The 15,878-nt window shown below is 42.2% G+C and overlaps 1 protein-coding gene across 1 annotated transcript; it reads left to right on the top strand.

Moving 5' to 3' along the window:
- On the top strand, positions 1-5,820 carry LOC122677216 (protein pitchfork). The gene is made up of 6 exons (XM_043877139.1): positions 1-52; positions 287-429; positions 1,049-1,147; positions 1,899-2,029; positions 3,942-4,059; positions 5,582-5,820. Exons 1-6 carry the CDS (start codon positions 34-36, stop codon positions 5,648-5,650), a joined length of 579 nt encoding a protein of 192 aa, XP_043733074.1. The 5' UTR covers positions 1-33; the 3' UTR covers positions 5,651-5,820.
- The last annotated feature ends 10,058 nt before the right edge of the window (positions 5,821-15,878 follow it).

Raw genomic sequence — 15,878 nt, 5'->3', positions numbered from 1 at the left:
GTTCAAAACGCTCGCCGTAGAAGCACTGGCGCGATGTGCTTCGGCAAAGCAGGTGAGGAGGGCTGAGTCAGAGTAGAGGCAGAAGGAAGATGGGGAGACAGGGAAAGACCAAGAGGGAAAGGAGGGAAATGTAGTTTGCACGTCTCCTTGGATTGGTCACGGTTTCGTTAAGAGAGCAATCTGCTCAGGTCTCAGCCACCTTTCCCCACACCGCCCCTGCCCCCAACCCTCATTTGGACCACAAGGCCTTCTTTCATATGGGTTTCTCCTCTTCCTCGCTCTCCAGAAACGCTGGTTAACTACTCCTTTGGAACTTGTCAACATAGGAAGATCTTTCCTCACTTCCATCCCCCAAACTTATTGGGGAACAAGTTTCTCCCTATTAGGGGAGTGCCCCACAGAGGGCCTGGATGTTATATAGCAGAAGAGGTGAGTATTCACCTTCCCTCAGGTGGTGTCAGTTCCCAGACTATCTAAGGATACCCAAGTTTCCTGGAAGAAAAGCCCTGTGCGTTTGTCACCTTCTGGGTCCCAGCATGAGAAAGTGCTCTCTGGTCCTCTGTCTGCAACCAGCTGTCAGGGCCATTATCAGAAAGTGAAGGGCCATTACTCGCATTTGCCATCCCTACCAAATGCAAGCCTTGGCCTCATGCCATCCACAATAAGTGTTCCTTCATCATTCACACCTACAAAGGCTGGTGACTAAATATTTCCTCTTAGTCCAAACCTACTGTGTCTGTGCTGGTAAGTAGTTTATGAAATCATAATCAGACTCAGTTGAAACCATATAAAGCTGATTCAGCTCTGTGGGGCTCAGAAAAGTGGATTCACTGGATTCAAGTGTCATTCACTCTACCTATCCAGCCACATTTCTTTGTAGAGAACCCTGTGTTACACATGTAATTGTTTGGTCTTAATTCAGAGGAATCAAGAAAGAAAGGGCAACTTGAGCAGAGAAGATTCAGGGATACTGAGATCACTCTTTTAATAACTATAATGTTCTCTATGCATGTTTTGTCTTTGTTTGTTTTCTGCATGACACATGAAGAGTAAAGACTTGGCAAACAACCTCGCTAAGATCCCAACCAGTATAAAAGGATATGGTTTTGGAGCCAGAACAGCTGTGAGGTTTAAGCCAAAGAATAAGGTTAGAAATGGCTGGACATGCTTAGATTTCAGTGTGATCCATGTTGCTGCTTGTATTTGTATTGGGGAGCACGATTGGAGGTTACCTAAAGTATATCCTGAAATTCAAGATGAAAGTCATCTGGACAAAAGCTACTAAGGAGTCTACATGAAAACTTGGGTGTTAATATGGGATGTGTGTGTAAGTGTCCTGGGAGAGTGGAAAATAATTCTCAGAAGAAATGGTACCAAGGCAGGGCTTCAGTCCTGAGACACCTGTTGATAAAAAACTGGAAGCTTTGTTTATATGCATCATATAATTATATGTAATATATAGTATAATATCTTATCAGTTAAAAAACCAGTTCTAACTTCTTAACATTTTTGTGTGATTGGATTTCGAGTCTTCAGTATAGGTTCCTAATCTCTTGTTGGACATTTCTTGACACTTAAGCTCAGGGAGAGGGATACTGGCTCCAAAAGAAAATCTGAGTGGGATGGTGGGATGGTGGGGATAGTAGCTACGATAGGTTACCTTGGCTCTCTGTCCCCATAGGCTTATTTCTACAGCCAAAACATTTGGTACTTTTAGGTAGCTGAACCATACTCTTATCTTGGTTTTCTACCTACTGTAGGCCTAATTCTATAGCTTGATATAGTTAAACCATAGCTGATACATGAAGAGGGGGAGGATGAGTTTGTTTTTTCTACTTAGAAGTCTTTACATATATATACATCAACCTCTGACATATTGATCTTTTTCTTGGAAACAGGATGTGACACCTTACCCAGGCATGTACCAGACAGTCAATCTTCAGGAGCAAACACACAAACCAAATTTTGCTCCATTTAATACCTTGTCACCTCGCTTTCGGACACACTCAAAGGACCCTTGTTATCCTGGGTATGTGCCCCTTCTTCTGGTGCACTTCAACAAAGAGCAATAGGAAAGAAAGTACAAAAAGGGGTTACATCCCAACCATGCCCTCTAAATAAGAAACCATCTATCTTTAAAGATTCAACCTCTTGCCTTCCAGGTTTCTAGAATTATAAATTGTAGAATGTGGTGATTCATTCAATAAATATTCATAAAAGGCCAAGAAGTTGTGTAGGTTCCAAAGATTTTGCATTACACCCATCATCATTTCTTGGAGTTTACATTCTAGAGTTCAGACAGATGAGAAGCAAATAAACAAGAAAATAATCAGTGGTGATAGAGAGTGACCATATAATTTATTAGTCATTAGAGACTTGAGACTTTAAAGGGGGTCTTATTAATAATTATACCAAGACAGTAGCCATGAGCTGGGGCTACCACAGGCGCACCCAGAAGTATGGTGACCTGGTGGAGTGCTGAATAACACCAAACAAGATGATATAATAGGGGGGCTTCCCCGGTGGCTCAGTGGTAAAGAATCTGCCTGGCAATGCAGGAGAAACGGGTTGGATCCCTGATCTGGAAAGATCTGGCATGCCTTGTAGCAACTAAGCCCATGTACCACAACTACTGAGCCTGTGCTCTAGAGCCTGGGAGCCACAACTAGTGAAGCCGGCACTCCCCAGAGCCCATGCTTCACAACAAGAGGCGCTGCCACAATGAGAAGCCCACATACTGCAACTGGAGAGTAGCCCCTGCTCATTGCACCTGGAGAGAAAGCTTGTGAACCAACAAAGACCCAGTACAGCCTAAAATAAATAAAAAATAAAAATAGTAATAATTTTTACAAAGATGATATGATATGGAGTGATGGCTGGAATCTGCTTTGGCGAGGATTGGTCTTTCTGGGAAATGACACTTCATCTGAAAGCTCAATGACAAGACTGAACTGGCCCTGTGAAGGTCTAGGCCGAGAGCGTCCCAGGCAGAAGGAACTGCAAGTACAAAGGCTGCAGTTGGGAAGGAATTTGGTATGCGGAAAAAAGAAAGAAGGCTAGTGTGGCTACAGTGTAGTGGGCAAGAAGAAAATGAGAACAGAGGAGGAAGAAAGGCTAGAGTCCATAAACCTCATAGACCAAGGGAGGCGGTCTCAGTGCTTTAGGAAGCCATTAAACATTATAGGGCATGGTCAAGGTCTTTTACTGGTGAAAATTCCAAGGATCAGAGAGGAAATATAACTTTCTTAAGGTTGTAGTAAAGAAGTGGAGATGATGAAGCTTGTTTCCCATGTCCAGTCTACATCTTATTTCCACAGTTAAGCGTCTACACCAAAAGACAAAATGATATGAACAAAGGCCATACAAAATACTCTATTGTTAAGAAACGTCACATCATGGGTACTAATTAGCATCACTGTAGCAAATCTCTGTTATCATCCACCACTTCTGGGATCTCCTGGTCTCTCAGTTAAGAAGAGTGAGGTTGCAGAAATAGCTGAAACTAGGGTTGATTTTTATCTTCACTGCAATGTCAGGACTAAAAATCTTGAACACTAACACCTATTTAGAAACACATTAGCAGGCAAAGGAACCCTATGCTTGCCTGACATTAATATCTAATCAGTCTGTTGCCTTTTCCAAAAGAATTAGGACTAGTTCAGGTACACAGGTGGTACTGATGAAGTTTGTGGTCACTACAACCCACTCCAGCATTCTCACCTGGAGAATCCCATGGACAGAGGAACCTGGTAGGCTACAGTCCACAGGGTCACAGAGAGTCAGACACGACTGAAGTGACTAACACTTTCACATCCAACTCTTTGCGACCCCGTGGACTGTAACTTGCCAGGCTCCTATGTCCATGGGATTTCTCCAGACTAGAGGTGACTACTAGGTGGTCACTAACTCTTCAACATAAGGTTTTATATTTTTATTTCTAGCCCTGGCACATATAAACTAGAGAAAAAGGCACCCCAGAAAGTCACCTGGCCAATGAAATTTGGATCTCCAGATTGGGCTCAGGTTCCATGTCTACAGAAAAGAACCCTGAAAACTGAGGTAATATGATTGGACTTCTGTGGAACCTTTACCTTATACTTCCACATGTATCAGTGATTCTTAACCAGGGGTCTGTAAATAAGCTTCAAGAAATCCTTGATCCCCTGAAATTACTTGCACAATTTTGTGTAATATATACATATGGGAAATTTTGGAGAGTTACACAATTTCACTAGATTTCTAAAGGTGTATGTGACTGAACAAAAGTCACAGTTTCTTATGTAGTCCTCAGGTAATCTTTGTGGTAGTCTGAGATAATTATCCTCTATGATTGAGGAGGAAACAGGATTGTTCTGTGCTGTGCTTAGTCACTCAATTGCATCCGACTCTTTTGGAGAGGGCAATGGCAACCCACTCCAGTATTCTCGCCTAGAGAATCCCATGGACAGAGGAACCTGGTGGGGTAGAGACCATGGGTTCACAAAGAGTCAGACACGACTGAAGTGACTAACACTTTCACATCTGACTCTGCAACCCCATGGACTGTAGCCTGCCAGGCTTCTCTGTCTGTGGGAATTCTCCAGACTAGAATACTGGAGTGGGTTGCCATGCCCTCCTCCAGGGGATCTTCGCAACCCAAGGATCAAACCCAGGTCTCCCACACTGCAGGTGGATTCTTGACCAGCTGAGCTACCAGGCAAGTCCAAACTGAGGCTTAGATGCATTAAATGGCTTGTTGAAGTTGCTCAGCTAGAGTCTGGATCATGTGACTTCTAAGCCAGTGCTCTTTCCATCACATCACTTAGTGTTAGATCATCAAGGTACAGTGGATCATTCTGGTAAGAACATGGATTTTAGGAACAGACTGCCTGAGTTCAAACACTAGTTCCATATTTGTTTGCTATGTATCCTCTAACTTTTCTAAGCCTCAGTTTGCTTATCTTTAGAATGGATGTGAACTAGACTTGATCTGATGAAGTTGTAAAGATTGAGATATTATAGCACCAGACCTGTAGCATAATAAATGGTCGGCCCATGTCACTTATAATAATTCCAGAAGTGTCCTTTTTCCCCTGGTGGAACTTTGGATTAATTCTGCAAGTGTTTATTAAATGCCAAGTGTACTAACTCTGGAGAAGGAAATGGCAGCCCACTCCTGTACTCTTGCCTGGAAAATCCCATGGACAGAGGAGCATGGTAGGCTAGAGTCCATGGGGTCACAAAGAGTTGGGCACAACTGAGCAACTTCACTTCACTAAGTGTACTAACATCATTTTGCTAGGGCCTACAGGTAACATTCAAGAATTAAACACATAATCTTTGTTTTCAAGAAATTTACCAGCTATACTTGATGATTTGCCAAGTAGAAAATAATTCCTAGCATGATATATTCCAGAAAAAGATGACAAAGAGTAGATATACAGAGCAATGTTGAGAGATTCACTAGGTTAGGTTACTATGTGGTTGGGGCTCAGGTAGGCTAAAACAGCTCTAACATACGGGTCTATTTCACACATCCAGGAAGACCAGAGGCAGGGAGTTCTCATGTGAATATCGACTCTGACAGTATTTTTCATTGCAGCTGTCCACAGACAAGGACTTTAGAAAGCATCGGAACCATTTGGCCTACCTAAGCTTGTACTACAACTGAAAAGCTGTGACTACCTTCACATGCTCCTCCTGACCACAGACTCTCCAGGACTGAGGACAGCTGCTCTTGTCCTTGTGCATTGCTCTGACCCTCCTGTCTGCCAGCATGGGGTGCAGGGAGGGGCAAAGGGCTCATAATTACTATATGACTGCATAAAGACTCATTGTACAGAGGGTGCTCTCTCCACGTGCTGGTTTGTTGTGTAAAAATGTAGAAGGGTCAGAGGGGTTCCTAACTGAGTGCTCAGTAGAGTGGCTTCACTTTGCTGAAATATTATACTTGTGCATCCCTGCCCTCTAGCTATAAGTCCCAGGAATGAGGGGGTTTTTTTGTTTGTTTGTTTTTTCCGAGAATGAGTTTTATGCTTTCTACTGCTAGCCCTGGCGATAGGAGATTGTTGGTCTATACACATCAAGGATTTGGATGGCTTACTTGACTTTGTATTTGGACTTGCTAGATGTAGAGGATACTTAAGGCAGAGTAAATATTTTAGGGGCTCTTCCAATTCCTAGACAAGGTGGCAGAGTAGAAAAAACTTCGTGAGGTCACCTCTTCTCACAAGCACACCAAAATCACAACTCACTGCTAATCAACTATTGATTAAAAAAAGACTGGAACCTGCCAAAAAATATCCTGCATCCAAAGACATAAAGAAATAACCACAATGAGACACTAGGAGGGGTGCACTTGTGATATGATCAGATCTCACAAACTGAAAAATAATACGACAGAAATTCTTCCACAGGTGTGAAAGTTCTGAGCTCCATGTCAGCCTCATATTTGACCTCGAGAAGAACAGCCTCCAGAGCCTTTGACTTTGAAGGCTGGTGGGGATTAATGGCAGGAGCTTCACAGAACTGGGGGAAATAGAGACTCCACCCTTAAAAGCTACACAGGAAATCTCATGCACACCAAGACTCAGGGCAAAAGCAGTAACTTCATCGAAGCCTGAGCAAGACCTATCTGTTGGGATTTTGAGGGTCTCCTGGGAAGGTGAGGAGAGTGGTGGCTCATCCTGGGGACAAAGATACTGGTGGTAAAAATATTGGGGCGGGGGGCGGGAATTCATCTGCATGAACTCTGGCTGGAGGTAGACATCTTGCTTGGGTCATTAGCAGCAAGACCTGGCCCCATCCAACAGACTCTAGGCTCCAGAGCTAGGATGGCTCAGGCCAAACAACAAACTGCGTGGGGATGCAGCCCCATCCATCAGCAGACAGCCTGTCAAAAGACTTCCTGAGCCCACAGCCACCTTTAAACATGCCCCTTGACATGGCCCTCCCTGCTGGAGGACCAAGACCTCCAGTACCACTCACCACTGGGCAAGCACTGGCCCCTCCAGGGGCCAGACAAACCAGGAAACCTGACAAACCTCTAGTCTAGCCTCAGGCACCAGAGGGCAAGCATCATAAGGCAGAAAACTATGATCCTGCAGCCTGAGGAACTGAGTCTGTAAACAGGTCAAAACTTACCCTGAGACCACTGGTCCCTCGTCCTTGGGAGATGAATGGGGAGTGTACTCCTATAAGACATACCCTACAGAGAGTCACTTCTCCAAGGCTGAGAAATATAACTAACAACTAACATTCCACCTACATAAAAATACAAATAGTTTAGACAAAATGAGATGGCAGAGAAATATACTTCACTTGAAATAAGATAAAACTCCAGAAGAACAACTAAATGAAGTAGAAAGAGCCAGTCTACCTGAGAAAGAGTTCAAAGTAATGATTATAAAAAAAATCCAAGAACTTGGGAAAGGAATGGATGCACAGAGAAGTAACGAGTTTTTTAACAAAGAGAAAATATAAAAGACAGAGTTGAAGAATACAATACCTGAAAAGGAGTTCTTCCAAGTGTCCGAGTTTCCTGGTGTGGAGTGGGAATGTCACAATTTGATAGCCTGTCCTAGATTCATGTAAAACCAACTCAAAAATCCTCCCTTTCCCATGACATCATCTATTCAGTCTGTCAGTCATCATCATACTGAGTTCCTACCATGCAAATCAGGCAGAGTGGCAAGCACTGGGGTCACAAAAGAATTAAAATAAACTCATCTACTGACTACTTGGGCCTGGACTGAAGTACAAGAAGGACTCCCCGGGGAGGTTAATGGATTGGCCTGCTCTCCCCATTTTAGTGATGTCCTGAAGTCTCACAAGTTACTCTAGATGTGCCAATATCAGACCTCATAGAAGCTGCATTCAAAGTACTTATCTAGACACTGCTTGGTGTGTACCCTACTCTGTGAATATATCTTTCAAACCATAGATCTTGGTAAAATGGGCTGCTGATAAGCTTAGGATTCAAAGCTAGAATTGTATTTTTTTTACATTGTTCATAACAGATCTATAGCTCTTAATATTGTCACAACCAAACCACTTAGTATTTTTATAAGCATATAGGACTTTTTGGTCTTCAATTCTGGCTTTACTTAGGAATGTACAGCTCTGTGGAGGAATGAGGAAGGCAACACTGAACATGTCAGATTATGTCATGTGTTGGAGGAGAAAGGACTTTAAATGGGAGAAAAATAGTAAGAAATGGGAAGGAGATGGAAAAGGGGACATTATGAAATATCTATATTAAGTTCACATATGTATCTCAAAAGTGATTTTGTTTCATAAAATGGACACAAATCTCTATGAAAACAGGCTGCTAGCAAGTGAAACTTTAATTCTATACGTAGGAGAGATTGAGAAATGGTAAGCATGACCATATGTGCTGAGATCATTCTTCCACAGACACTTGAGTAACAAACACTGCTAATCATTCTATGTATTTTCAGCACAAATTTTGAGTAAATTCTTTCAATTCAGGTTGGTGGAGAAATCATAATATTTGCTCTCCCCAGGCTAGTCTGTTGAAATCCTTCTGCAACTATTTACATGGATGTAATAAAATTCAGTATAGTTTTAGGCTGTGGGAAAGATGGTACCATACACTTCAAAATCCCAAAAGACAATTCAGATAGTTTTCTTCCATGAAAAGTATTCCACAGCCATCAACCTGCCTTTCCACAGATCTATGAAAGCCAGGGTATAAAATCTCAAGAATATAAGAATAGCAAGATGACTTGGAGGGTTGAAGAATTTTCCCCAGGGCATTTTAGCCTGAATTAGCCATGGTGGTTACCTCATAGTAAGCCCAGAAGCGAGCCTCATGTGTGTAAGGACCAGATGACCCTGCTCCAAAAACTGGGGTACAGACTGAGGTGTCAGAAGTGCTGAGCTGGAAGGTCATCCCATAGGTGGTGAACTCCATGATGAGTTTCTCTAAAGGGATGCCGTTGTCTCTCCAGTACTTCACAGCATATTCCTGCAGAAGCAACACAGACATTATTCTTCACCAGTGTTTGTCCCACATGATTAACAAAGTCTAGCTAACCATCCCCCAAAGAGAAAGCCTGTTTTCCCACAACCAAGGCTCCAAATCCCTTCCCCATCTTCCTTCTGCATATTTGAGTCTTCTCTTTCTTATACAGTTGAAATAACCCAGGTCACATCAATCCTTGGTTCCTACACACAGGAGACTATTGTGCCTATACATGTGTCCCAGCTACCATGGAAGTCATAGGTCATCACGCTTATGAAATCAAGGAGCCTGGAACAAGAGATTTGCACCATCAAGACCCTGAGAGCTTTTTCTTGTAGACAATTTAAGAGTAAGAAATGATAGCAGTGAAAATTCATGATGTCAGGTAGATATCCATATGGGCTCACTACTGTGGCTTCCTGAGTGCCTTCCTGTTTTCTTCTGTGACTCCCATGGGCCTAGACAGAAAGTCTCCCTTACTTCCTTAAAAGATTAAAGGCAAACCCAGAAAGAAGTCAAGCAAATGTTGTTAGAAGGGTATGTGTTTCAGAAACACACATCTCCAGGATCATGTGAATCATAAGTGAGTAGCTTTGTCAACAATAGTTTTTGATATTTCACAACCTTTTCCAAAAGGAACTGCTAATGAGGATTTCTATTATATATATCAATTTGGCAAGGTCTTGAAACTTGTTCCTCTTTTCCCCAAGATCCATCATAGTGGCAATTTAAACAAGTCAGCACTTTATTCCAGAGCCACTCATTACCCAAATTTTCTTGGCAATTGAAGGCACCAACTTTTTAAACATTACATAATTACTTGGGGTGCTCGCCACCAAAAAGTTTAGGCATTTCTGCTCTAGGATTTGGGAGCCCTGGGACACTCATCACACTCACTTCCCAGTCTCTGCAATTTTATATCTTATGTCAATGGTCACTTGCCAGCAGAATCAGCTGCTGTGATCAGCAGCCTGGGATATCCTGTTTCTTTAGCTTCTTCTTCCGAGTGAAAGTGAAAGTCACTCAGTTGTGTCCGACTCTTTGCGACCCTATGGACTATACAGTCCATAGAATTCTCCAGGCCAGAATACTGGAATGGGTAGCCTATCCCTTCTCCAGTGGATCGTCCCAACCCAGGAATCAAACCATGGTCTCCTGCATTGCTTGGGGCTACTTTCCAACTTATAGCAATTCCCTTATTTCTGGAAATAGCTCCTGAAATACAGGGATAGGTCCTGGTAAGGTGTAACCTTGACCAAAGAGATACAGGCCAATAATATTCCTTGAATCTATTTAATGAATCATATTTAATGACAATTCTGAAGAAAAATCCCAGGCACTCCTGGTAGAGGGTCTAGGAGCTTACTGTGACTTCACTCTCCCTTTTAAATCTCTAGTGTCTCATTTTTTAAAAATAGCTATGCTAAACTCTTCTCTAGTCAATAAACTCTGCTTTATTAACTATGCCAAAGCCTTTGACTGGGTGGATCACAATAAACTGTGGGAAATTCTGAAAGAGATGGGAATACCAGACCACCTGACCTGCTTCTGTATGCAGGTCAGGAAACAACAGTTAGAACTGGACATGGAACAATAGACTGGTTCCAGACAGGAAAAGGAGTACATCAGGGCTGTATATGTCACTCTGCTTCTTTAACTTATATGCAGAGTACATCATGAGAAATGCTGGGCTGGATGAAGCACAAGTTGGAATCAAGATTTCCAGGAGAAATATCAATAACCTCAGATATGCAGATGATACGACCCTTATGGCAGAAAGTGAAGAGGAACTAAAGAGCCTCTTGATGAAAGTGAAAGAGGAGAGTGAAAAAGTTGGCTTAAAGCTCAACATTCAGAAAACTAAGATCATGGCATCTGGTCCCATCACTTCATGGAAAACAGCTGGGGAAACAGTGGAAACAGTGTCAGACTTTATTTTTTGGGGCTCCAAAATCACTGCAGATGGTGATTGCAGCCATGAAATTGAAAGGAAACTCCTTGGAAGGAAAGTTATGACCAACCTAGGTAGTATATTAAAAAGCAGAGACATTACTTTGCCAACAAAGGCCCATCTAGTCAAGGCTATGGTTTTTCCAGTAGTCATGTATGGATGTGAGAGTTGGACTAGAAAGCTGAATGCCGAAGACTGATGCTTTTGAACTGTGGTGTTGGAGAAGACTCTAGAGAGTCCCTTGAACTGCAAGGAGATCCAACCAGTCCATCCTAAAGGAGATCAGTCCTGGGTGTTCATTGGAAGGACTGATGTTGAAGCTGAAACTCCAATACTTTGGCCACCTGATGCAAAGAGCTGACCCATTTGAAAAGACCCTAATGATCAGAAAGATTGAGGGAGGGAGGAGAAGGGGAAGACAGAGGATGAGAGGGTTGGATGACATCACCAACTCAATGGAGATGAGTTTGAGTAGACTCCAGGAGTTGATGATGGACAGGAAGGCCTGGAGTGCTGTGGTTCATGGGGTTGCGAAGAGTTGGACACAACTGAGCAACTGAACTGAACTGAAACTCTTCTCGGTAAAGAATCTGCCTGCAATGCAGGAGACCTGGGTTCAATTCCTGTGTCAGGAAGATGCCCTGGAGAAGGGAATGGCAACCCACTACACTATTCTTGCCTGGAGAATACCATGGACAGAGGAGCCTGATGGGCTATAGTCTATGGGGTCTCAAAGAGTCAGACATGACTGAGTGACTTTCTCTTTCACTTTCAAACTCTTTCTTGCCTTCAATCCTTTGCTAATTCTGTTATCACTTCTTTAGAAAATCATTCTTCCTAACTTTTGTTTGCCTGGCTCCTTTCAACTCTTCATCGTTGTTGTTATTGCTCAGTTACTAAGTCTTGTCCAACTTTTTGTGACCGCACGGACTGCAGCACGCCAGATTTCCCTCTCCTTCACTTACTTCCAGGGTTTGCTCAGATTCATGTCCATTGAGTCAGTGATACTATCCAACCATCTCATCCTTTGTTGCCCCCTTCTCCTCCTTCCCTCAATCTTTCTGTGCATCAGGATCTTTTCTAATAAGTCGGCTCTTCACATCAGGTGGTCAAAGTATTGGAGCTTCACCATCAGTCCTTCCAATGAATATTCAGGGTTGATTTCCTTTAGAAGTGACTGGTTTGATCTCCTTGCAGTCCAAGGAACTCTTCAGAATCTTCTCCAGCACCACAGTTTAAAAGCATCAATTCTTCGGGGCTCAGCCTTCTTCATGGTCCAACTCTCACATCCATAAATGCCTACTGGAAAAACCATAGCTTTGACTATATGAACGTTATTTGAACAATGATGTCTTTGCTTTTTAATATACTGACTAGGTTTGTCATGGGCTTCCCTTGTGGCTCAGATGGTAAAGAATCTGCCTGCAATGCAGGAGACCTGGGTTCAATCCCTGGATCGGGAAGATTCCCTAGAGGAGGGCATGGAAACCCACTTCAATATTCTTGCCTGGAGAATCCCCATGGACAGAGGAGCCTGGCAAGCTGAAGTCTATGGGGTCACAAAGAGTCGGATATGAGTAAGTGACTAAGCACAGGCTTGTCATAGCTTTCCTCCCAAGAAGCAAGTGTCTTTTAATTTCTTGGCTGCAGTGACTGTCTGCAGTGATTTTGGAGTCCAAGAAAATAAAATCTGTCACTGCTTCCACTTTTTCCCCATCCATCTTCCATGAAGCAATGGGACCAGATGCCATGATCTTAGTGTTTTGAATGCTGAGTTTTAAGCCACACTCTCCTCCTTCACCTTCATCAAGAGGCTCTTTAATTCCTTTTCATTTTTTGTCATTAGAGTGGTATCATTTGCATATCTAAGGTTGTTGATATTTCTCCTGGCAATCTTGATTCCAGCTTAGGATTCATTCAGCCTGGCATTTTGCATGATGTACTCTGCATTTAAGTTAAATAAGCAGGGTGATAATATACACCCTTGACTTACTCCTTTCCCAATTTTGAACCAGTCCATTGTTTCATGTCTGGTTCTAATTGTTGCTTCTTGACCTGTATACAGGTTTCTCAGGAGGCAGGTAAGATGGTCTGGTATTCCCATCTCTTGAAGAATTTTCCACAGTTTGTTGTGATCCACACAGTCAAAGGTTTTAGTGCAGTCAATGAAGCAGAAGTAGATGTTGTTCTGGAATTCCTTGCTTTCTCTCTGATCCAATGGACATTGGCAATTTGCTCTCTGGTTCCTCTGTCTTTTCTAAGTTCAGTTTGTACATCTGGAAGTTCTTTGTTCACATTCTTCAGAATCCTAGCTTGAAGGATTTTGAACATTACCTTGCTAGTGTGTGAGATGAATGCAATTGTGTGGTAGTTTGAATATTCTTTGGCATTGCCTTTCTTTGGGATTGGAATGAAAACTGACCTTTTCCAATCCTGTGGCCACTGCTGAGTTTTCCAAATTTGCTAACATATTGAATGAAACACTTTAACAGCATCGTCTTTTAGGATTTAAAATAGTTCAGCTGAAATTCCATCACTTCCTCTAGCCTTGTTTGTAGTAATGCTTCCTAAGGCCCACTTGACTTCACACTCCAGGAATTCTAGCTCTAGGTGAGTGACTACACCATCATGTTTATCTGGGTCATTAAGACCTTTTTTGTATGGTTCTTTTGTGTATTCTTGCCACCTCTTTTTAATCTCTTCTGCTTCTGTTAGGTCCTTACTGTTTCTGTCCTTTATTGTGCCTGTTCTTGCATGAAATATTCCCATGATATCTCCAGTTTTCTTGAAGAGATCTCTAGTCTTCCCCATTCTATTGCTTTGTTCTATTTCTTTGCATTGTTCATTTAAGAAGACCTTCTTATCTCTCCTTGCTCTTCTCTGGAACTCTAAAATCAGTTGAGTATATCTTTCCCTTTTGCCCTTGCTTTTTGTTTTTCTTCTTTCCTCAGCTATGTTAAAAGTCTCCTCAGACAACCACTTTGCTTTCTTCCATATCTTTTTCTTTGGGATGATTTTGGTCATTGACCCCTGTACAATGTCACAAACCTCTGTCCATAGTTCTTCAGACACTCTGTCTACAAGGTCTAATCCCTTGAATCTATTTGTTGTCTCCACTGTATAATAATAAGGGGTTTGCTTTAGGTCATATGTGAATGATCTCATGGTTTTCTCTACTTTCTTCAATTTAAGTCTGAATTTTGCAATAAGGAGCTGATGATATGAGCCACAGTCAGCTCCAGGTCTTGTTTTGGCCCACTACATAGAGCTTCTCCATCTTTGACTGCAAAGAATATAATCAATCTGATTCTGGTATTGACTATCTAGTGATGTCCATGTGTGGAGTTGTTTCTTGTGTTCTTGGAAGTATGTGTTTGCTATAACCAATGTGTTCTCTCGGCAAAACTTTTTTAGCCTCTGCCCTCCTTCATTTTGTACTCTAAGGCCAAATTTGCCTGTTACTCCAGGTATCTCTTGACTCTCTACTTTTGCATTCCAGTCCCCTGTGATGAAAAGGACATCTTTTTTTGGTATTGTTCTAGAAGGTCTTGTAGGTCTTCATCTTCATAAAACCATTCAACTTCAGCTTCTTTGGCATCAGTGGTTGGTGCATAGAGTTGGGTTACTGTGATGTTGAATGGTTTACCTTGGAAATGGACTGAGACCATCATGTCATTTTTGAGACTGCACCCAAGTACCACCTTTCAGACTCTTCTGTTGACTATAAGGGCTTCATTTCTTCTAAATTCTTCTAGATTCCTGCCCTCAGTAGTAGATATAATTCAGATATAATTCAACTGAATTAAATTTGCCCATTCCTGTTCATTTTAATTCACTGATTCCTAAAATGTTGATGTTCACTCTTGCCATCTCCTGTTTGACCATGTCTAATTTACCTTGATTCATGGATGTAACATTCCAGGTTCCTATGCAATATTGTTCTTTATAGCATCGAGCTTTACTTTCACCACCAGATGCATTCACAACTGAGCTTCATTTCTGCTTTGGCCCAGCTGCTTCATTCTTTCTGAAGCTGTTAGTAATTGCCCCCCACTCTTCCCTGGTAGTATATTGGACACCTTCCAACCTGGGGGCCTCATCTTCTGGTGTCATATCTTTTTGACTTTTCATACTGTGTCTGCTGTTCTCCTGACTCAAGTGGTTTCCCATTCCCTCCTCCAGTGAACTGCATTTTCTCAGAACTCTCCACAATGACCCATCCATTGTGGGTGGCCCTGCACAGCATGGCTCATAGCTTCATTGAGTTATGCAAGCCCCTTTGCCACGACAAGGCTGTGATCTATGAAGGCATGTGATCCATGTTCTATGTGTTTTTGCTTCCTGTTGTTGTTTAGCCACTAAATCATGTTCAAAAAAAAAAAAAAAGAAAAGAAAAAAGAAATCATGTTCAACTCTTTTGTGACTCCATGGACTGTAGTCCACCAGGACCCTCTGTCCATGGGATTTCTTTCCCAGGCAAGAATACCAGAGTAGGTTGCCATTTCCTTCTGCAAGGGATCTTCTCAACCCAGGGATCAAACCCAAGTCTCCTGCTTTGGCAGGTGAACTCTTTACCACAGAGCCACCAAGGAGTTTGCTTCCTACACTTGGGCTCTGAGCTCCTTGAGAGCAGAAACTGTGTCTTACTTAATTATATTGCTAGTGTCCAGCCCACTGCCTGACATATGCAGTGCCCTGTAAGTTATCTTAGACATAGTTATTAAACAGAAGTAGCTTGAGTATTACATTGAGTTTACAAAAGAGTTGCTATTTCCCTGAAAGCTGTTTTATTCTAAAAATAAAAAAGCAGTGATTTAAAAACTTTGCATTTTTACTTGGATTTATTTTTTTAATTTTTATTAGTTGGAGGCTAATTACTTTACAATATTGTAGTGGTTTTTGTCATACATTGACATGAATCAGCCATGGATTTACATGTATTCCCCATCCCGATCCCCCCTC

The sequence above is a fragment of the Cervus elaphus genome, chromosome 20 (assembly GCF_910594005.1).
Source record: "Cervus elaphus chromosome 20, mCerEla1.1, whole genome shotgun sequence".
Taxonomy (NCBI): Eukaryota; Metazoa; Chordata; class Mammalia; order Artiodactyla; family Cervidae; genus Cervus; species Cervus elaphus.
The sequence above is the reverse complement of the archived record's forward strand: the minus strand, read 5'-3'. Positions and strand labels throughout refer to the sequence as shown.

What these genes read in the sequence shown, in the direction of transcription:
- LOC122677216 (XM_043877139.1), top strand. An exon ending in AAGGACCCTTGTTATCCTGG is followed by an intron (nt 2,030 to 3,941) that starts GTATGTGCCCCT and finishes TTTTATTTCTAG; the next exon opens with CCCTGGCACATATAAACTAG. An exon ending in AAAGAACCCTGAAAACTGAG is followed by an intron (nt 4,060 to 5,581) that starts GTAATATGATTG and finishes TTTTCATTGCAG; the next exon opens with CTGTCCACAGACAAGGACTT.